Below are 22,042 nucleotides of genomic sequence, written 5' to 3'. Positions count from 1 at the left end.
CAAGTCTCTGGACTGCACTTTGGGAATTCACAGAGTGGGAGTACTGTGTAACCCAACACATTTTCCCTTCCCATGATGACTAAGAAGCTCAAAATTAGTTTTGTTACTCAGCTAACTTCAGTTTTTACTTAGATTTTACTTCTCTTTTCTCCCCTCACTTACTTTTTACTACCTAGTTTTTTTTTAAGATTTCATTTATTGCCCTGGCTAGTGTAGCTCAGTGGATTGAGTGCCAGCCTGCAAACCAAAGGGTCGCTGGTTTGATTCCCAGTCAGGGCACGTGCCTGGGTTGCAGGCTAGTCCCCAGTTGGGGGCGTGTGAGAGGCAACCAACTGATGTTTCCCACTGATGTTTCCCTCGCACATCAATGTCACCTTCTCTTTCTCCCTTCCACTCTCTCTCTGAAAATAAGTAAATAAAATCTTTACAAAAAAGATTTATTTTTAGAGCGAGAGGGAGCGAAACATCAGTGTGCAAGAGAAACATTGACTGGTTGCCTCGCGCATGCTTCCAACCAGGGGATCTGGTCTGCAACCCAGGCATGTGCTCTGACCAAGAATTGAACGGGCAACCTTTCAGCTTGTAAGACAACACCCAACCCACTGAGCCACACCAGCCAGGGCTGTATTTTTTTTTTATTGCTTTTTTATCATTGTTACGATATCTGTGCTTTTATTTTGATAAAAGATGTCTTAAATATATTTTGTTTGTAGAAGGGTATAAAATATATAACATTTAATATTTATAAATAGAAACCATGTCTTTGTGCTTTTGGATATAAGGTACTGTATACTCATCAAAAGATGAAGAAATCAAAAGTGTGGCAAGATGGCATTCTGAAGATCACTCACTTAGGAAACAAAGTAAGTACAAAGCCATCGATGACAGAAATCAGGAACTCTATGTCTAGTTTCAGTAACTGCAGTCCATATGAGGTCATGTCCTTTAGAGAGGGTTGGTATTTGGATATCTCTATATCATGTCGTTATCATTTTTTCTTTTCTTTTTTATTGAATTTATTGGGGTAACATTGGTTAATTCTTCTGATTTGAATAGATGGATGTTTAGCCTGTCCCCATCTATGTATCTATCTATATCTATATTTTTGCATCCTTATCTGAGGATATATTGATTTTATAGAAAGGAGAGAGAGAGAGGAACATCAATGTGAGAGAGAAATAGCAATTACTTGCCTCCCATATGTGCCCTTACAGGGAATCGAACCCACAACCTCTTTGGTGTATGGGGACAATGCTCCAACCAATTAAGTCACTCAGTCAGGGACCCCATTTATATATTTTTTAGTCGCTTGTCTTAAGCTAATTAATTCATTTACTGTTCAATGTTATTCTGTGTAGTTTTTTCTTTTATATTCTTTCAATTTGGTTAGAGCCAAGTCTTCAAAATCTTACAGAATTTGTGTTATATTAAAAAGATGTCTGACTGGACTGTGACTATCCTTCGTGTCTTCTTGTGATACAGAATCATAATATTAAGGTCAAGCTAGTGGTTTCCAACTTTTATTACCTCATGTATTTATGTCTCCATTATACACCTCCCAGTGGTGGATTATAGGAGCACAAGATACCATATTTTTTGGACTATAAGATGCACTCCCCCAAATTTAGGAGGAAAATGGGGGTGCATCTTATAGTCTGAATGTAGCTACCTGGCTTGCGGTGGGGGGCAGCAGCAGTGGAGTGAGGTCACAGGTTATTAAATATTTTACCACATTTTTTGCTTCAAAAATTTTTTTCCTATTTTCCTCCTCTAAAACCTAGGTGTATCTTATGGTCTGGTGAGTCTTATTGTCCTAAAAGTACGGTAAATTCAAATTAGCCCCAGAGGTTTTCCATGATTCCACTATTAAGTGATACTTAATAGTATCACTATGTCCTTAGCCACTGCTCACACTGATCCTCTGCTCTAGGAAGGCCTTTTCTCTGCCCATGCAAATTCTTGCTGTCTTCCATGAACTGGGTCACCATTCACCAGACATTGCTGGTTGGCTCTTGGTCAGGAAAGGGACGGAATTCTTACGTGTGCCTCTGCTCCCTTCACAGAGTGCGGGGCATTGAAGACAGACACGCTTGCTGATCCAAGTCAACAAAGCGGGTGAACCTTTCAGGGCATGATTTACTGACAGAACAATTTTAGATTTGCCGTTGAAGATGTTTAAGAAAAGCAGAATTGTGTTGTGTTCCATTTTAACATTAATTTTGTTTTAATATAGGCAATCTTATATGATGACAAAGGACAATGTTTGGAGAGTTTATTTCTGAAGTGTCTTGAGGTATTGTAATGTGTCTACCTTATTTTAAGTAGGGTTTAAAATCTTTAAATATTTTTTCCTATGAATGTTGTTAAATAGTATAGTTAAGGCACTAATACTGATAATTATAGCTAGTATTTATTGAGCATTTATTATTAGCCAGACTCTGTGCTAGAAGCTTTTAGATATTGTTGGATGTGATGCTCACACAGCCCCGTGACTGCAAATTAGGAGTGCAACGCGGAAAGCTGGTAACAAGTCCACGTTAGTGTGGCCATGGTGGGGCCGGGCTCTGAGCCCAGGCAGTGACTCTAGTCTGATTCTATGACATGGTTTTGACGGGCAGAACATGACGGTAGGAACTATTTGTGAAGTTACGCCTTTTTAAAGTCTTGTCTCATACATTGGTTCTGTGTGTTTCCTATTGGACTGGGAAGGGAAGGGAACCAAAGGCAGGTTGAGTGTGAAGACTTCAGATGGTGGGCTGCGAGTTCCAGGTCATTTCCCACTCTCATATCCTCCTGCAGCTCAGCGTGCGTGTCTGACGCCCCTCTGGGACACGCCAGTGTGGACAGACCGCTGGCCCGGCTGCATCTGGGGAAAGCTCAGTTCAGCACAGGGACTATAAAGGTGTTGAGACATATCTAGTCATCGTGCTGATGTGGGCCATAGAATTTAATCTACTTTTAAATTTTATGTGACAGTAATAGTGCTTGTGATATTTCTATCAAAATAGGGTCTAGAAGCACTGTTTTAATTGGTGCTTCATGGTGGTAACTCCTGTTATTTCATTTAGAATCATTTTACTAATTAAGCACATTATCTGTGATAGTACACAGATTTTATCAACTAGGTTAGTAATTTTATTTTTTATGCTACAGTCAGATGGTGGCAAATGTTATACTTTGTTTTCTTCGTGGATTAAAATGCTTTTATGTAATATGGCTTAAGCAACTAATAATTTATAATACTTGTGATACAGATATATATTTGATAGTTAATAGCTCTAGTTTTAAAAAATTACAGTTAGTTGTATGGATTCTGCGTGAACTTGAGAGGAGCCGTACCTTCCTTGCTCCTCTTTGTACCTGCAGCCTGTCACAAAGGGCCTCCTGTAGGTTCCTGGTGTAGAGTTGCATAAACACATTCGTAACATTTTTGTTATATTATTATCCTTTTTTTGTGCATGTTGGTACTTAACTAGTACATGATAATAAATAAAGAATTTAGATACTATCCATTATGTCTTACCAGTGCTGGTAAGCTTACAAGAACATATAAGCCATCAAATAATTAGATGTATGTGATTTTGACATTTGTTCTTTAACATCTAGGTGAACCCTGGAGATGACTTAGAAAGTGATCGGTACTTGATCACCGTGGAGGAGGTTCGAGCTGCCGGAAGCAGAGCTGTTCACCAGAAGGTTGACCAAGAGCCGTCCTCACTCCGTCCGAGGCAGCTGATGTCCTCTGGCCGGTCCCTCGGATGCCAGCCCGCTGGCTTGAAAAGGAAGTTCACTGTAAGTTCTCTGTGAAAGCACTGGCTCGGTGTACATCGGGGAAGTCGTTTCAGGAAGCAGTGAGTTTTGAAGTGGTTGTAGTCTCATTGATGTGGCACTTCATAGTAGGTGCTTAGGTAGAAGGTAAAACCTAATAAAAACTCTTAATAAAAACGAGTTTATATTTTAACTCTGCAAACCTTATGTCTTAATTATTACTTTACCTTACAAAAATACACATTCCTTTTTAGCCTGTTCATTTCACATTTTCTTTATAGGCAACAGAATAGCTAATGATTGTTTTAATATTTTTAGGGTTTTCAAGGACCACGTCAAATGCCAAAGAAAATGGTTATTATGGAAAATGGTGAACCCACTGTGTCACCGGAGGCTGCAAGCCCTGGCCCTGTTTTTCTTTCTCCATTCTTGAGGGTACCTCCTCTGTTTTCTGTTGCTGGCAAGAAAGACGTAAACAGCATGACAGCAGACCCTGAGGACAGAGGAGAGTTCCTCTCCAAGGACCGAGGGAGAAATGGCCCGCCTCTCTCTTCAGATGGCTCAGCCCAGTCCTCCAGGGGTGACCTGGAGGTGCTGTGGGGAGGGGAGCAGTCCGCCTCTTTACTGGCCAGTGAGCCCACGGAAAGAGGTAGTTTGGCATCTCACTGTTCAGGAGCTGCACAGAACGTCAGGAGCAAAGCACAGATCCTAGCTCTTCTGAGGTCCAGGTCGACTAGTACGTGCAAGGAAACAGATTCTACCATGGCAGGACATTTCCCTCGGGTGCAGCCACAAGGAAGTTTAAACATTCCTGCTAACCCAGAGTGCCTAACTGATCAGAAAGAGCACCCTGAGGGGAGCACAGGAAGCCTACAGTACCAGCAACCATCAGAAAGTACCGTGAGGAATAAAAGCCGGTGGGCCGCATATTTATCCTCACAGAGCTCACCTGTTCATTCTTCTGCTGCAGATGGAAATGACCTAGAAGGGAAACCCATGGCTCCAGGAGATAACATAGATTTAAATTTGAGAGACCTTTTGGTACAAAAAAGTGTACAGTTCTTTGAACCAGATGCTGAGAATAGGAAAAACTATGATGAAGACAAGCTAGCAGTCAATACTGATCCATTCTGGGATCGGGAAATAAAATTAAAAATTTCTTCATTCTGTGAAAGCAGCTTACCTGTTACCTGTGGCAATGTGGAAAATAATGTCTTAGTATCAAAATCTGATGCTCAAGAAAATACTAACATACCTGTCACTCAAAATGATTGGATGTGCACGAAAGGATCACTCGTTAAAGAAAATGTTCAGGAGATAAATACATGTGGAGTACCAGAAAAGGATTGTGAACAAACAGTGTCTTCCCTGCCAGAATCTGACTGTCTACAAATGGAATCTTCACTAAGTAGCACCTGCAGGATCTCTGATGCTATTACTGACATGTTTTCTAGAAGGAGTGCTGATTGTGAAAGTCTTAGTATTCAAGAACCCATAAGGAATGTAACACAACCAGTTTTGGAGGTAAATTTTAATCTGAACAATTTTGAAACCAGTGACTCCGAGGAGGAATCCCAGGAAAATAGCGGAATGCCCCGGGATCTAGAGGGCTGGGAAAAGGACACCTTGGCTGGAGACTGCAGTTCAGGTGTTCAGAAGAGAGGTGAGGCTGTGCGCTGTGAAGAAGGTGGCAGTGCACCTCTGCCTCTCGTAATGCCTGTTGGGGGAAAACCTACAGGGACATTTCCTACCAAAGAGGCTCTGCTGTCACGGCTCTGGGGTAAAGCTGGACCCGGTGGAGATGGAGTAGAGGGGTGGGGTGACCCAGCTGTACAGTGGCCAGATGAGGTGTATGTGGTTAATGAAGATGTTGAAACACCCACACAAGTCAGAAGTAACTCTCATATTGCTTTACTCCCAAATAAATCTAAAGGCATGAACTCGAATTTACATATTCCTCATTTTTTAAGCATAGACACTAATCAGACTCTTGAAAGCAACCTATTTTCAGAAACGACTCGGCACCAGCCTTTCATTATGGAAAGTGACTTAGGTGAAAATGATAACCAGGTTTTACCATTGACCTCTGGCAGTGACAACAGTATCCAGCTAGTAAATGCCAGTCAGAGTCATGCAGATGGGTGCATTGCTCTTGATAAATCTGACCCCCAAGTTTCCAATTCTTTGTTTTACCCTCTGGGAAGAAAACAGCCTATTTCCAATGACACAGAAGCATGCGTTCCTGAATGTGAAGATGTGGGAGGGATTCCAAGTTTAGCCCAGGACCATACTGAAGGAGATAGTGCTGGAGAAAACAGACAATACTGGAAGAGTCCTAGACATTCTTCAGAACCTTCTGGATTAGGAAGCAGCATTTCCCTTTTAAAGTCATTGACTGAACATACTACAGCTTTAGAAGGCTTGGAAATACTGAAAAAGAAAAATGCTCCATATACACCTGGAGGAATGCTGCAGACCCATGGGCCAGCGAGCAGTCCTGAAGGTTAGAGATGCATGTCTGTTTAGATACTTGCTCTGGAGGCTGCATTAGAGAATTACATGGTATTTCAGTAGGTAATACACAGACTTGGTGAGATCACTTCTAATGCAGAAAATACAGTGAGAAGTGAGTCTCCCTCCTTTCACAGCTCTTAGCCCACTCCTTCAGCAGTGCACTTTCTGTCCAGAAGTGTCCTACGCACACCCAAAGGCCCCTGTAATCACACATGTGTATGTGTATGTGTGTATTACAGTCCATTCCTATTGTACCGTACATTTTTGGGCATGTGCTAGGAGCCACTTTAAAAAAAAGTCATGAGTTCATAGTGATGATCTCTGATTGCACCTCTGCACCACATGGCTCTCTTTCCTCCATCCCCCTAGTAGTTTCTTTCTTCCCAGTGGGAAAGGGCCCAGGTTCCCAGCCATGTGGTGTGTTTACTGCCTCAGGGCTGCAGTGCACACCAGGTGGTTTCCAGCCTGCTGCCCCAATGTCACTGCCAGTAAAGAGCAACATTTGTAGAATTCATCAATCCTTTGCAGAGTTTTTTATTGTTTTTAGACTATATCCTACTGAGAATATAGAGTTGGCATGTTATGGTCAGAAGTTGCTCGGGTTCCTTTTTTTTCTTCCGCATGATTAATATAAGTACAGCTAAGTTCATTGTTTATGTTCAGAAGAAGAGCTTTTTTGGCCATCCATGTTGATTTACTTTTACTTCTGACTGTAAAATATTGGCCTGGTTCAAAAGTCAAAGCCATGTAAAGGCATGTACCGGGCTTCCCTTCTTATGCCTCCCACCCTGTTCCTGCCTGCCTGCTGTGGGTAACCTCTGAGTCATACCTGTGTTTCCTTTTGTAAAAATAAAAGAGCTCCATGTAGAGTTTGTTTTCCCTTGTTCAACAAAAGGCACCGTGCTCTACACAGTTGGTAGAACCTTGCTTCTTCCCACCCGGCCATACACCCTGGAAGTCCCCTCATTTCTGGGGCCCGTGCTCCCTCTGTTCACAGCTCTGTAAGACTCCTGTGCAGAGGGACCCTCAGTTCCACAACCAGCCCTCCATGGCTTTACGCTTATGAACAATGTGACAATAACCTCATAAATCTTTGTAACTATATATGGGCTTTCTGACTATTATTGGAGGTATGCAAATACCTAGCAGTAGGGTTGCTGAGTGAAAGTGTATTTATAGAGAACTTGAAAATTCCCTCCGTAAGAATTACACCATTTTCTCATCCTACAAGCCACGTGTGTGTGCCTGTTCCTCCACAGCCTCACCAAACTGGCAGATGGGAATTGGCATTTCATTGCATTTCAAATTTGTATTTCTGTTGAAGAGAAATGGAGCTGCTTCTCATGTTTAAGCATCGTTTGTATATATTTTTCATGTACTGTCCTACCCCTTGTCAGTTTTCTAATGGTGTTTTTGTTTTTGTTCATTTGTAGGAGTTCTTTATGTATTAGCCCTTACCAGTGCTATATTGCAAATATTTTCTTTCAGTGTGTCATTGGTCTTTTGACCTTGCTTATGGGGTGCAGCAACATCTTTAAAAACATTACATACAGGACATATTAGTAAATATACACATGTGTATGAATGAACAGTGTACTTTATGATATAGAAAGGTTAAAATTAAGCTCTATTTGAATATCTCAAGGAATTCCTGAAAAAAAAAAAACCAGGGATCAATGATTGTACCTGCTAAAATGTTTCTGTAAAATGTAGTTAAATTTGATGACCATTACAATTTATTCTCTAAAAAATTAACAATAAGCAAAAAACTTAAATCACTTGGGTAGTTATAGTTATATACTGTTATGAGGATACAACTTCCTACTCTGAAGATTTAATTACAGAATTTCATTTCTGGAGATTGGTCTTTATTTCTTATCAAGTTGGAAAAGGGCTACAGCTGATTCTCTTGATTTTCAGTCATTATGTTACATCAGGTCACCACAGTCACTGACGGAGGGACCAGGAGCCATTGCTTTCAGGGCAGATACAGGGTTGGGCCCCTTCACACTTCTAGTCAGAACATCTTCATCAGCTCTTCAATAGGAGCCTGGTTTTATGTGTGTTTCCATTTAAAGACACCTTAATTTACATTGTCAACTCATTAACATGGAGGTCTGGTCATCAGGTCTATGACTAAAGGTGTACTCAGTAGACTAGGAGAAGGACCCAGTCTACAGTACTCATATAAGATCTGAAATGAAGTTAGAAGTGCTAATTTAGGATTTTTTCCCAGGGTGAAGGCAATAAAGGGAAAAACATCAGTTCTCATCCAGTTCTTTAAATAAATAACGTTAAGTTCCAAAGTCCACTTTTTTTTTCTTCATTGAATGCATTTGGAGTTTTTAACAGCAAAATAATGAAACCAAAAATAAACAAATTGGCTAAAAATGAAGTTTTTACCAGGTATAGATACGATGTTTTTTGCAGTAATAATTACTTTAAAATTCTCGTGTTTTTTAGAAGAAATTGAGATGACTAAAAATGAACTTTTTCTTTAAGAAAAAAATCTATTTTTAAACAGATACTGTTGAGGTGATCTGTCCCAGCCACCCCCTGCCACCCCACTCTCCCTCTGCGGGGCCAGTGGCCCTGCCTCTGAGTCCCTTCTCTGACAACTGGAGGTGGCCCCACACGGTGGGGTTTCCCTTGTCGGGTCTGCTGCAGGGTCTGCTGAAACGTTACTTCCTGTGAGAGGCCCGGTCGTCATCCTGCCTGAAAGTACTCTCCTGTTTCATTGATCTGAAACCCTTTGTGTCTCAATCTGAATTTAGCAGGTTCATTTGTTTATTTTCTGTGTCCCTCCCTTTTTGAGGGACTTTGTTTGACTCTTTCGCTTGCTTTCCAGTGCCTGGCACACTGAGCTTTGAAAATAATGGAAGTTTTTTTCCAACAATTATCAAGATTTTGCCACATCTTAAAATTTAACTTATATTTCTTATTTCATTCGGTTTTAAAAATAGGTTTAAAAATTTCTTAGAGCACTGTTAGATGTATGATGAATAAAATCACTGGGTTTTGTCCATTGTAGCCAGGAAACCATTGGTTACAGTAGTTTCACCAGCTGTTCCAAAGTCTCCTCATCTGACCCAGGATTCTCAGCAGGTACATTACTTTATCACTCTATGCGTGTTTTGTTTTGATGTCGGATGTTCTGTACTTTGTAATGAGGCCATAATAATACGGAGGACCCTACGCTATGTAGTTTCACGACCTCACCTCTCATCTCAGCCGTGTCTTCATCCTTCAGCCAAAAGAAGCACCGAGCAAGCCCACCTGCCCAGTAGTTAGTGGTACTGAACAACCGAAGTGTTTATTTTTCTGAGTTTTATTGAGATGTATTTGACATGTAACATTGTATTAGTTTAAGGAATACAATGTAGCATGATACACATATACATTGTGAAATGATTACACAAACGTTTACTTTTTAAGTAAACACAGTTACTAATGGAATGCGGGCACTTAAGGGCACCTCACAGCTTCTCAGACCTTCTCAGATGAGACTTCTGTTCTACGCTGATTCGCCCAGGTGAATGGATTTTTCTTCATAGCATTTCCGAACACCCCGTTTCTCGGGACACGATGCTGTTGGGAGAAATGGCCTGAGAGCCGAGCTGCCCTGAGTTAGCAGGGGGTCGGGGTCTCACACGTCGGGAGACACTGTGCTTCCCTCACATGTGGAACATTGGCAGAGCTCCAAAGCACCACGCCGCACAGTTTGGGAACCGTGGCAGTCATGTAAAAATGACAGTGCTAATGAGGGTGAATTGAAATTCTAGAATAAGTCATCTAGATGTGCGCCTCTCAGTGGGGACACAGCATTTTTGGAGCAACAGCTCTTCCATTGTAGGCACTGATCTTTCTAGCAGGTGTGTTGAGAAGGAAAGGTGGAGTGTTCCATTTGCCCCTGTTCTGTACCTTACTCTAGTTTCCATATTACCGGTCTTTTTTTTTTTTCTTTTAATCTTCATTTTTTCCCTCTTCTTTTTTAAATACAGAAAAAGATTAAGATAAAACAAAACCCTACCACTCAGATAATTATTACATTTCCACCTTTTTTGGCCTGTCTTTAAAAATATGGTGAGGTTGATGTGTACAAATAATTTTACCTGACATTATCCTTTGAGGGGAAATCCTTTCCTCTTAATGTCATATTGTATTTTCTCACATTATTAAAAACTTCATAAATGTCTTTCAAAGGTTATATACTATTTCATCTTGTGCATACCCTACACTTTGGGCAAACAATCCACTAGTTTTGGACATTTGGGTTATTTCCAGCATTTTGCTATGTAAGTAAAGCCTTAATAAATGTTTTTACACATAAATCATTGTTTACATTTAAGTTATTTTCTTGTATTAGATCCCTGGAAGTCTAACTAACCTGAAAGGCTAAGAACATCTTCCTCTGGTTCTTGATATAAATTGTCAAATCTAAGTATTGTACTGTTTACAAAAGGGTACCTATTTCACTTCATATTCACCAGCACTGTTAAGGTCTTCTGAAATTTTTGCAGTGTGAAAATGGTGTTTAATTAACATTTAATTTTTTATTTCTTTGGTCATTATGGTGTTCTTGCATTTACGTCTACAGAAGTTTGTTATTTTGTAACTTATTGTTGCTTTTTGGTTCCCCTTATGTTAGTGTTCTCCAGGGAGGAGGGAAGAAAATGAAATTGAAGCAGGCGAACCACTGCAGTCTTTGCAGGTGAGTTAACTTTTAATTCATAATAAAGTAGCTGGAAGTTACATCTGTGCATGTGGGTGTGACCTGTAATTTATGTTTGCATTTTACATAGTCAGTTTTCAAACTCATTTGGAACCAGTTAGCTGAACCTGCTGTCTTCTGTATAAGTGTCCTGTGTGGGCTATAGGGTTTGGTCAATAGCCAGTCTTTTTTCATAAAGCCATTTTATTTTTTTTTTAAGTCTTTTAGACTAGACCCATTTCCAGTCTTTTTTTTTTAAGATGTTATTTATTTATTTTTAGAGAGGGAAGGGAGGGAGAAAGAGAGAGAGAGAAACTTCAATGTGCGGTTGCTGGGGGCCGTGGCCTGCAACCCAGGCATGTGCTCTGACTGGGAATCAAACCTATGATGCTTTGGTTCACAGCCTGCGCTCAATCCACTTCGCTACGCCAGCCAGGGCCATAAAGCCATTTCACAAACTTGCAATCATCCCCTGACCCACAAACTACTGTTGCTGGTTACAGTGGAACTCACAGCCCTGCTGCCCGATACAGAGCAGGACAAGTGGTCCCTGTTGGGGTAGCTCAGTCAGTCATCACCATAATGATGAAGTCCAGCAGGCAGCAACTGCCCCGTTTCGCTTACCAGTGGCCACATTCTTGGTGGGTCTTTTTCCACTGGAAAAAATAGGGTTTAACTTTTCCAAGGACAGTTACCACCAAGTATGACCTGCAGATAAACACCATCAGTGTATTTCCCTCCAGAATGAATTGCCATTGAAAATAAATGTCACATTTTTTAAATAAAACCTGTTGTAATCTTACAGCCTTTCAAAACACATTTTTAATCTTCTTAGCATTAATATAGGAGTACATTTGCATTTTTATAATGATTTTACTGCTTTGAACTAAAAGGATTAGTTGCTGTTGTTGCTGTCTTGTGGTTTTCAGGTGCTAGATGATTCATTCTTAGATAAACTGTTAAACAATTAACAGTTTTTCCTCCTTTAATTTCATACTGGTTTTTTAATTAAATAATGCTCATTAACATCAGCATTAGGTCTAATGGTCAAAAGGTTCAATTAAAGTTTTGGGATTAGGATTTTGTAACGAGGGCGAGGCTGGTCCGCATGGTGCCTCCTCTGCTGGAGTGCTCGCTCCTGTGCAAGCTGCTGGCCACATGACTAGAGAGAAGAAGCAAGGTGGAGAAGACAGGGTATTTTCAGAGGGAAGCCTGACTTTCAGTTTTGGAGTACTTTCCCATCAAACTCATGCACACACTGATATTTTGTTCTAGTTCTTTTCCTTGGGAAGTGAAGAAGAGCCAGCTTTTCCACCTGTTACTCCTAAACAAATAGCAAGAGAAACCTGGGACCCTCAGGTAAAATTTGTGAAGAACATTGATTTCCTAACAGTGTGTTTTCCTGCTGTATTTACAGAAGCATCCGAGTTTTCCTAGGCAGAAGGTGGGTGAGTGTAAGGCATAGGTGGCAAACACAGGGTCCATGGGCCGAATCCCGCCCTCCACCGTGTTTTATCCAGCCCTGCACCTTGTTTCTACCTGGCGGCAGTGCCGAGCTCTCACTTAACTCTTAAGGAGCAGTTACATTCATACAGTCCTCAAATTACATTTGGCCCATTGAAGGCAACCGGGAGGCTGATGTGGCCCCCGGTGACAATGAGTTTGACTCCCCTGATGTAAGGAGTTCTGATTTTAAGAACAAGAGAAACAAGAGACTCCTTCCCTGTGTTTGGACTTGAGCCCTCTCCCTGTTACTGGTGAGCTGAGCGGGGCATGCATGGGACCCCCAGGGGGTTGGTCGTGGGGGTGTGCAGCACAGGTGATGAAGGTTCCTCTCAGCCTGGGTTGCACGTGGTGTCCCCAAGCGGGCTTTGCTCCACATCAGAAATTGGTGGTGACAGCAGCCCCCAGTGCCTGGCTGCTGGAGCCAACGCCGCTCCTGAAACCCTGCAGGCCTCGGGAAGGGAGCTGCCGCTACTGGAAAGGAGGAGGCTCCGTGGCCTGTGGAGAGGCGGGGACTATCCATCCACCTGAGCAGAGATGCTCAGCCTTTGATAGGCGAGACTGTTCACATTGAAATATTTCAAAATTCAGAATAATGTTTTCAACAAAAGTCCTGTCGAAGCGCCATTGTAGATTTGATTTTCCTTTCAAATGTGTGATTTAGAATATTCATTTTAATTAAGAGGATATTCAGATTATGCATTATTGCCATTTTGTTCGTTTATCAGAAATATATCCGTCCTCTAGGTACATCCTGTTGGCCCTATTAGCAGTCTTATTTTCCCACGTTCTGGGAGGGCTCGGCCACCCTGTGCAGTTCAAAATCCCGGAACCCTCCAGGGGCAGCGGAGAAAGCCACTGGGAGCCTGGAGCCTCAGCCTGTGTTGGGTTGGGAAGCCCCCTCCGAGCTGCTTCTGTGTGGGGCTCACACAGGCCTTTGCTCCCGGGCACTGGGATCAGATCTTTGGGAGCCAGAGCCCACCACCCCTGGGAGTAGGGCTGATCCTTGCTGAACTTTGGAGGGAAAAGGCTCCCTGCACGCCTTCCCTCTCCGCCTGGGCCATGTCTGCTGGGCGTGAAATGGTTTTTGGTACCCTGGGGAAGCAGCAGTCCAGTCCTTGGGGGGGGCTTGTGGCGGGGCTGGTTCTCAGGGCAGTGGCTGGTAAGTCTGCAACGGGACATCCAGTACACTGAAGAGTGGGGAAGGGGGCAACCATGAATTTCCAGCTTAATTAGCTCATTATTACTGTGTCCTTGCACTCAAAGTAAAAAATTTCACACTACTGTTGAACCGGAACTCAGTTAAATCGATGCACTTTAGTTACCTCTGATGAGTTCTAGGATAACAGTATTTTCTGGATTCAGCCATAGTCCTTCATTAATTATTTACATTCAGCAATACTGGGTAGGAAGCTGAACGGTGTCTTCTTTTCTATGCATAAGCACATTGTAAGTGTGTATGTTCACCTACACGCATGCAGTGCTCATTTCTCATTTACTTCCAGCCTGTTGAGTTTCAAGGGCATCGAGTGCAAGGATCGGCCACCAGCGCCGTGACGGTCCGAGGGTGCAGCTCCCAGCCGGCCTGTGGTCAGGCTCCCGGCTGCCTCGAGCCGCACGGCTGCGTGGCGGGCACGCGCTTTCCGGTAGCAGGTCCTCCTGGGGCTCGTCTACAGGCCGCCCTCTTGCAGGTGAAAATATTTTTATAGTTGCATTTTGCCAGATCATTTTCTTTATGTCAGTGGTGAATTTTGTAAAGGGAGTATATTTAAATATTTGTACAGTTAGTTACTAACAATACAATATTTGTATTGTTAGTAAATTAAAATGGACCTTAGGAACTTGACAAGAAGTATAACACCTGAAATCAAACTAAATAAGGCAAAAATACTTTATTGGAAAGATTTACTGCTTTTTTAGGATCGGGAATTTAAAGGATTACTTTTCACTTTAGAGAAGATTAGGAATTTGTGACCAGAGTGCATAGGCAGGTTAAACACAGAAAATTTTTTCCCTTCAATTATGCCCCTGAGCACGTGTGTTGCCACCTTCAAGGCCAGGCAGCTCCATGGTGTTTGTGCAGACGGGAAAATATTCACGGAGCCGTTGGGATGTCTGATGTGCCTTCATTCATGGGTGGGCGAGGCACTCGTGGGGCAAGCTGCGTGTGTCTGCATGTCTCATGTCGTGGCCCCTGCTCCCCGGCGTGGCGCCCGTCATGGCACCGGTCCCTTTGTGTGTCTCTCATGATCATCGCCCCCAGCAGGGAGTCCCTACCTGTTTGAGTACTAGAGGGGAACAAACCCGGAAAACTGCCAGAACATTACGTAACATAACATAATTCTGTGCGTGGGAGCCCACTTCACGTTATGGGAACAGTTAATCAGACCCAGTCTCAGGCTGTGGGAGCACCGGTTATCAGGCCCCTCCGCCGCTGTGGGAACGCTGCTCCCCTTGGTCGTGCAGACACCTGGGTGAGGACGCCAGGCTGCCTCCACTGACCCTGCAGTATGACCCCGAGTTGTTCTCATTGCTGCCAGGTGGAAGCCATGCAGAGAGGGTGGCATGCATCCTTGAAACTGTCTGTTAAAGACATTTTAAAGCTTCCCTTTTGACTAACCCATAATGCACACACAGAATCCGCACACTGCTCAGTGATTACCACAGAGCGAACCGCCCTTAGGAAACAGCATTCCCAGAAGTCCCCCTCTGCCCAGTGCTGCTTTAAAAATTGTGTACAGTTTGTAAATAGAGTAATGGGCACTTTCTTGTGTCTTCCGTTCAGCGTAGCAGTCTGGAAATTCATCCCGTTGTTGCCTGCGGCTGCAGGCAGTCGTTTCTGTTGCTGGGGTGTGTTCCCTTGTGTGACTACGCCCCAGCCCCAGCCCCAGCGAAGCCGGGCTGCAGCCCGGGTTGTTCGTATCTGGGGCAACCACAGCTGAAGCTGCTGCAAACACGTGTGTGCGGTCGTGAACATGGGCTCACAGATGTGCTTCTGTTGGTTACGCCGTCAGCAGCAGCGTCTCCTGTTGTCACTTCTAGGAGACGCGGCCCAGCTGCTTTCCCAAAGGCAGCGCTCCCGCTCCGTTGCCTGGGCTCTCCTGCGGTGGGCGCTTTGGCTCCACTTGGTCTGAGTCAACAGCCCATACTCTTTCCCCTCCCTCTTCACACGGATTGCGGTTCAGGGTTACCGTTGTTCCTTACTGTTCTTAAAGATAAAGACGTGTGTTTCTCATGCCCTGTGTTTTTGGAGAGGAGGATACAGTGGAAAGGTGCTCTGTATTGGAAGAGAAGTTCATGTCCACTTGCTTTGTGTCTGATTGTTTTCCACACCTCAGTATAGTTATGTTTACATTGTGAGTTTGTAAGAAACGTTCCAAACGGCTGGACCTGCCAACAGAGATGAGCGTCTCTGGAGTCGGTGCGACACAGCTCCTGCAGAAAGCAGTCTCAGAGCTTCAGAAACACGGCTGCGTGCAGCGCTCAGCCCCCATCGCTGACTGAGGAAGCACCGATGTGCCCCACTAAGGAAGGGGGCTGTCGCCAGCAGGACACCACGCTTCACCACCTACACCTGGACCTTTTTAGTAAATGTCTTTTATGGTGGTAAAACCATGACATGAAGCGTACGGTCTGAGCCACTCTTTAGTACAGTCAGTGGTGTGCAGTTTACTCACAGTGGGATGAACAGGTGTCCCGAACTCTCCACTTTCACTTAGATTTTTCATGTCACATTTATTGAGCGAAGTCTTAGATGGGTGTGGGCTTGGGTATCTCACTGTGCATCACACTGCTGTGTTTTCCTGCCTTTCTGTGAACACAGTACTTTTTTGTCCAATGCTAAATCATAGTGCAGTCTTTCTGAAGACATTTAATCAGCAAAATGCCTTCAAATGTACTGTTAGCAATGCACAGCTCATACTGAAGTGAGCGCTGTGTAGCCTGGCTGATGTGCGTGTTGCTGCACATGCCCAGGCGGGGACAGTTGCCACTGTTGCTTGTGCTGTAGGTGTAAACGTGTCATCACACAGAAGATGCACTCCTGTTTCTGCAGTGCCAAGGTGCAAGAGATGTGGTTCATGAGAACCGATGAAATGTGCTGTGCCCTGCCCTCCATGCATAGTACTGGCTTCAAAGCATTTCTGTTTTTCTGTCTCAAATTATAACCACAAACTGTATGTGTGTAAATATAGAGAGGTACAGATATAGGCATGTACACACACACTTCTTTCTAAATAAGCTGATAAATGGATCTGTTTTCCAGTTCCCAGATGAAGAAAACTTTCCAAAAGGAGGTGATATCTTTAATATTGAAGACAATTTTCAAGTGGTAGCTGAATCTAATGAGGACTCAACTGCAAATGATTGTAAGTAAATTGTAACTATGAATATAAGTAACATTAAAAAGTTATTCGACATCGAACAAATGGTTATGTAAAGATCTTTGCTTGTCTTTCCCCACAGCAATTTTAGATTTTCTTCCTAAAGATTCAGAACTCTCATGTCATTATTTGGATTATAATTTCAAATCAGCAGAGAGGACTTCATGGGAAGCAAATAAGGTATAATGTCAAAAAGTTTTACTAGTTGGGAGTAAAAAGTTTTGGTGGTCTTATAAAAAATGAATCTATTAAAAACTAAAAAGATGAAAATGTTAACACTGAATGATTTTTTAACATGATCAAGAAAGTTTACCAACAACTAACATTTGAGTGATGAAGCGGCAGAGTAACTTCCGTTAGAATGAATAGAATGCCCATCACTGCTATCTCCTTTGTTACTTGAGGATGTTTTGACTTTTGCAATATGACATGAAATGAGAGGCATACATAACTAGAAGAGAGAAATAGAATTAGAATAATCAATTAAAATGAGAAGTTAAGAACTTTAGGAGATGCATGGCCTAGGCATTATCTTAATCAGGAGTGTGGGAGACGTGTGGAATACACTGAAATTTTACTGCGAATGATAAGATTCTCGAGTGAATAGGAATTCACCGATATTTACTGAACACCTTCTGCAGGTCAGAAACTTGCAAAGGCAGGTGTAGAGCGACGGGCTGGACAGCTGTGCTGTGGGCCTTCAAGGCCAGCAGGGGAGACGGGTGTTAGTCAGGAGAGCAAACCAGCCGGTACGCGGAGCTGGTGGCCACTTCTGCAGCCCGGAGACCGAGGTGACCAGGGAGATGACTCCTGCTGTGGGGGGCACCTGCTCTGAGGTTGCAGAACTGGTGGGCCGAGAACAGGAAAGATGCCCGCCAGCGGGGCGAGGAGGTGCAAGAGAGCACAGTCGGTAGCCGAGGCTGGGAAAGCGAGCCTCGGGACCACGCGCCCCAGATCCTGCCAGTGGAGGAACCACCGGGGTGTCGTCACCGAAGGGGTTTCTGTGGGAAGTTGCGTGACTGAGTTTCCACTCCAGAGGGCTTTGCTGCAGACAAGGATGGGACCCACAGGGTGAGTGTGGGAGCAGGAAGCCAGTGAAGAGGAGCCCTGGGCGACAGTGACCAAAGCAGGGGTGGCGGCAGGGGCCTCACGGAGGACTAGACCTGCAGGACACTCATGGAGGTGTCTGGATGGTCGTCGAGGTGGGGAGAAGGAAAGAGGGAGGAAGGCGCCTGACTCCCGGGGGTGGGCTCAGGCAGCGTCCACGGGTGGGTGAGGTGGAGGGGCGTGTCGGTCAGCTTGGCTGCCGGGACAGAGAGCCCCAGCAGAAATGTGCTCCTCCCAGCCCCCGGGGCCCGAGGGCCAAGACCCAGGTTCTGGCGGCTGCTGTTCTGTCCTGCCTCACAGGTGGCTGCCTTCTTCTCTCTGTGTCCTCCCCTGGCCGTCCCTTGAGTGTGCAGGGATCAGGGACCCTCACCTGTGACTTCGTTTAGCCCCTGTTACCTCTTAAAGGCCTTGTTTCCAGATACGCTAACATGGGGGCTTCAGCACCCATTCTGGGGAGAGGGACACGCGTCAGCCATACTAGATTTTCAAGGTGGTTGATTTCTGGAAGCAGCAACCAAATTAAAGGTTTCTGAAGAGAGTAAGAGTGAGTGGTGGGACTGTTGAGGTCTGGAACACATCCGAACACGGCACTCGTTTCGGAGCAGTGCCTGGCAGTTTCGGTGAACCGCAGATCCACGCCAGACCTGTCGCTCCTGGGTCTTCCTGCTCCCAACGTGACGTCTCTGCCTGAGTCCCTCAACCTGGAAATCGGTCTTCAGAACCAAATTCCCATGACTCAGATCACTCAAGTCAGGGTCTGACATAAATCCATCAGGTTTTATGTTCTGTATTTCACATAGTTTTTTTTGAATAGCAAATAGTTTATTAGTAAGTACTAAGTACATGGTTTCAGGGGCAATAAGTTCACCTGAACAGGAGACAGTAATGAAGTGAAAAGAATAACTGCTTGGTGACCATCAGAAACTCTGGCCTGTTTGGCCTTTGTGTAGAAACGTGGAATCGCTCAGGGCAGATCCTGGAGAATACCCGTCCTCTCGTCAGTCAGTACGAGTAGGCCCATGGTGCCCGGAATGTGCAGATTGTGCCGATCACCACCTTCTGACAAACATGACCCGCTGGCACAGAACTATGGCTTTTAGCGAAATCTGATGGACTCAAGAGTCTCCTTCCAAACCCATGACTCTTATGAATACTTGGTTTTGGGTCACTTGGGCTTTTTGCAATCCCAGTGCCACCTGTTTGGATGCCATAAAAATGTCAGCCGAGATTTTCTGTGAAGACAATACCTGGGTTTTGGGTTGTAGACTGCACAGCTGGTCTGGGACACGTGATACCACCTGCGTCAGAAGCACTCGGGGCGACAGCCGGGCTCACAGCACAGCCTGCAAGTTGCCAGGTTTCCCCCGAGAGCCCCACGAAGAGTGTTCTGTGCAGGCTCTGCCGCCGTTGGCTTGGGCCCGCTCACAGTGCACTCCTTGTTGGGTTGTGGCAGAGCTTCCAGAAAAAAACCTTAAGAGTGTCTCAGAGCAGGAATGTGCGATCCATGGTTTCAGGGTTCCTGGGACTCTGGGGCCTTTCTTGCCTGGTCCCACAGAAGTCCCCACTGTTGTTGATATTGGTGAATTTGTCCTGTGACTTTTGGGAGACTCTTTGCCCACTATGGCTCTACCTCATCTGACTGGAGGCAGCATTTTCACAACATAGATCACTATAACTCATTCAAACTGGGGACAGTGCAGTAAGAAGATTTTGGTCTCTGACTTAGTTTCTTCTTCTGGATAGGTGACGTCACCAGAGCAAAAGGTCTCAACATTAAGCCCTGTGTCAACTTTTTCTCTGGACTTGCAAGACGAAGACTTCGAGCTGGAATTTTCTGAGGAGTCCCTGAAAGCCAGGACTTTACGGGGTGAGCACCATCGTCTCCACTTGGAGAGTTGTTCCTTGTTGCTCTAATGTCGTCGGTGGGAAAACTTTTATTGTAGCAGTGGCTTTCCCTTCCCTCTGGCTCTGGGTCCTCCTCCCAGCTCCTCTGCTCTCCGAGGTGACCCCCGAGCTGGGCCCCCTGTGGCCCCTCCTTCCCAGGGGGGTATCTGGTCCACACCATCCGTTGACCAACATAACCGTTGTGTCCCCTTTTCTGCTCTGGGGGCCTGGCAGTGTCAGCAAGGTCTTCTGCGTGCCAGTCCCTGGGTCCTGCTTTCCTGTGAGTAACTTCCTGCTTCTTGATGAGTCTCCTTCCTATAGGATCCTGCCACTGATGCTTTCCTCTCTGTCCCCGTGATCGCCAGTGTGTCTCCCCCGATTCTGAAGTTAAGTTGGATGAGAAGTGGCATCATAGGCAGTTATTTTGTCGCGGGTGGATGATATGAAACCCACGTGCATGGCTGTTTTGGCTGGAGCAGGTTGTGGGGGTGGTTGGTAGACAGAACAGCTAGGAAAGGGTTGGTGTGGGCGGTGGGGTGTCTGAGACAGGCGAGGGGACTGTGCGGGGACAGGTGCCTTCACAGTCACACCGTAGTGTCTGCTCTGTGCTGGGGCTCTGACCTCCCTGTCCCTGCTGCTCAATCACTTGTTAAAAGTATCGTTCGCTCACCTACTGCTCTGCTAGCTTCTCAGGTGATCTGCAATTTATTTCCAAAAGAATGGAAACTGTCAAGAAGGTACATTATTATAAAATAGGAAACACAGCACCATCCGATAAAATCTTCAAGCTTATATAGTTCTCATGCAGCATTATTTGTTCATGTATTTATTCAACAAATACTGCTTTTTATACTTTTAGGAATATATCTATTACTGACAGCCAAAATCTGCCAAAGCATGAATTTGCAAGTCATGAACTCTTCTCTCATACCAATAGCTCAGACTAAAGCTAAACATCTTTATCCTGAAGGTCAGCATGTCAGTCCACGGTTGTAATAAAAATGTAGAGGAAGGTATAATGACACAGATAAAACGTGAACTTCAGTCTCTGGAGAAAGAATATAGGGTTGAGAACAGGTTAGTTCTGGGGTCTCATTGGATGTGTTGCCCTGGGCCTCGGTTGTCCCATCTGTGAAATGGGGGGTGATTCTGTTCTTGGCTGAAAATTTCAGTGCAATGTAAATATAGAGTAGTAATAGGCAGGGGGGACGGTCCTTAGCTAAGGGGGTAAGAAAATGTTTCCAGTTCATCCACCTTCAAAAAGTTTTAGAGTCTATTAATTCATCTTTTAAAATGTTTTTGAGACTGAAACCATTAAATTTTTTTTATTTTAAAAAAGGAAATAAAACTATGTGATTTTTTTTCAAGGCAAGTTGGTATGTTTTTTGCTTAACCCATGGGTGTCCTAACCTTGATACATTTTTATTTAATCGGCCTTTTTTTTCCAGTAATGAAAAAGTTCAGTTCCCCAGAGAGTCGTGACCTTCCAAGGCACCCTGTATTAAGTAGAACTCGCTTTCCCCTGGTCACGGTGCCCGCAGCTCCGGGACCCTTGCCTGGCGGGTGTGCGGAGCCCGTGGTGGGTCCTGTGCACTCCAGGCCAGAGGACCAGAGTGAAGCCCCCTTGTGCCAGGCTCCCAGGGAAGTGACCCCTGGGGCGGTTTCACATCTCCATGGAACGCCTGCGCGAAGCAAGTGGCTGAAGTACCAGAACACGGCCCAGGGCGGCCCGTCCACTGCAAGCGGAGCTCAGCCGAGCGCCTCAGCCAGCTGTGCCGCGGCGGTTTGCGGGATGCGCTGTGATGCTGCAGGTGGGAGCCCCTGCACCGTGGAGGACAGTGTCCTGGGGGGAGACTCCACTCGCCTGCGGGTGCTGAGCTGTGCGCTCCGCGGGCAGCAGCCAGGCACTGGCCCCCAGGACTATGTTTGCAGAAACAAAGCCCTTTCTCTGAGTTCCAAGCCGACTTCGGACACGGAGGAAGTCCAGAGTGTGTCGGGAGGGCCTGCGTGCTGCGGCCGTGACGTGACACATTCACAGGTGAGGCGGCGGTCTGGGTCTCAGCGCACTTTCTCCAGTAGCTGTTGTGTGAGTGATTTCACTCTGGGAGCTGATGGCTTTTTGATTCTGAGTTTTCTGTAACGCCAGCTACAGCCCCATCTTCTTTGATGTACG

The 22,042-nt window shown here is 44.8% G+C and overlaps 1 protein-coding gene across 2 annotated transcripts in view; it reads left to right on the top strand.

The window, feature by feature from the left end:
• The window catches only part of ZGRF1 (zinc finger GRF-type containing 1), a 51,956-nt gene that overhangs the window by 3,734 nt on the left and 26,180 nt on the right, over positions 1-22,042 (top strand). The window contains exons 3-14 of one of the 2 annotated variants that reach the window (XM_036031711.1): positions 783-863; positions 2,234-2,293; positions 3,607-3,792; positions 4,087-6,271; positions 9,314-9,387; positions 10,931-10,993; positions 12,269-12,352; positions 14,002-14,187; positions 16,761-16,863; positions 16,961-17,058; positions 19,729-19,848; positions 21,314-21,907. In XM_036031711.1, the coding sequence (XP_035887604.1) occupies positions 783-863; positions 2,234-2,293; positions 3,607-3,792; positions 4,087-6,271; positions 9,314-9,387; positions 10,931-10,993; positions 12,269-12,352; positions 14,002-14,187; positions 16,761-16,863; positions 16,961-17,058; positions 19,729-19,848; positions 21,314-21,907 (3,834 nt within the window). Of the gene's footprint in view, positions 1-782; positions 864-2,233; positions 2,294-3,606; positions 3,793-4,086; positions 6,272-9,313; positions 9,388-10,930; positions 10,994-12,268; positions 12,353-14,001; positions 14,188-16,760; positions 16,864-16,960; positions 17,059-19,728; positions 19,853-21,313; positions 21,908-22,042 lie in introns of both variants that reach the window. The other variant, XM_036031712.1, reaches the window with a different exon arrangement.

Source organism: Phyllostomus discolor, chromosome 8, assembly GCF_004126475.2.
Source record: "Phyllostomus discolor isolate MPI-MPIP mPhyDis1 chromosome 8, mPhyDis1.pri.v3, whole genome shotgun sequence".
Lineage (NCBI taxonomy): Eukaryota > Metazoa > Chordata > Mammalia > Chiroptera > Phyllostomidae > Phyllostomus > Phyllostomus discolor.
The sequence above is the reverse complement of the archived record's forward strand: the minus strand, read 5'-3'. Positions and strand labels throughout refer to the sequence as shown.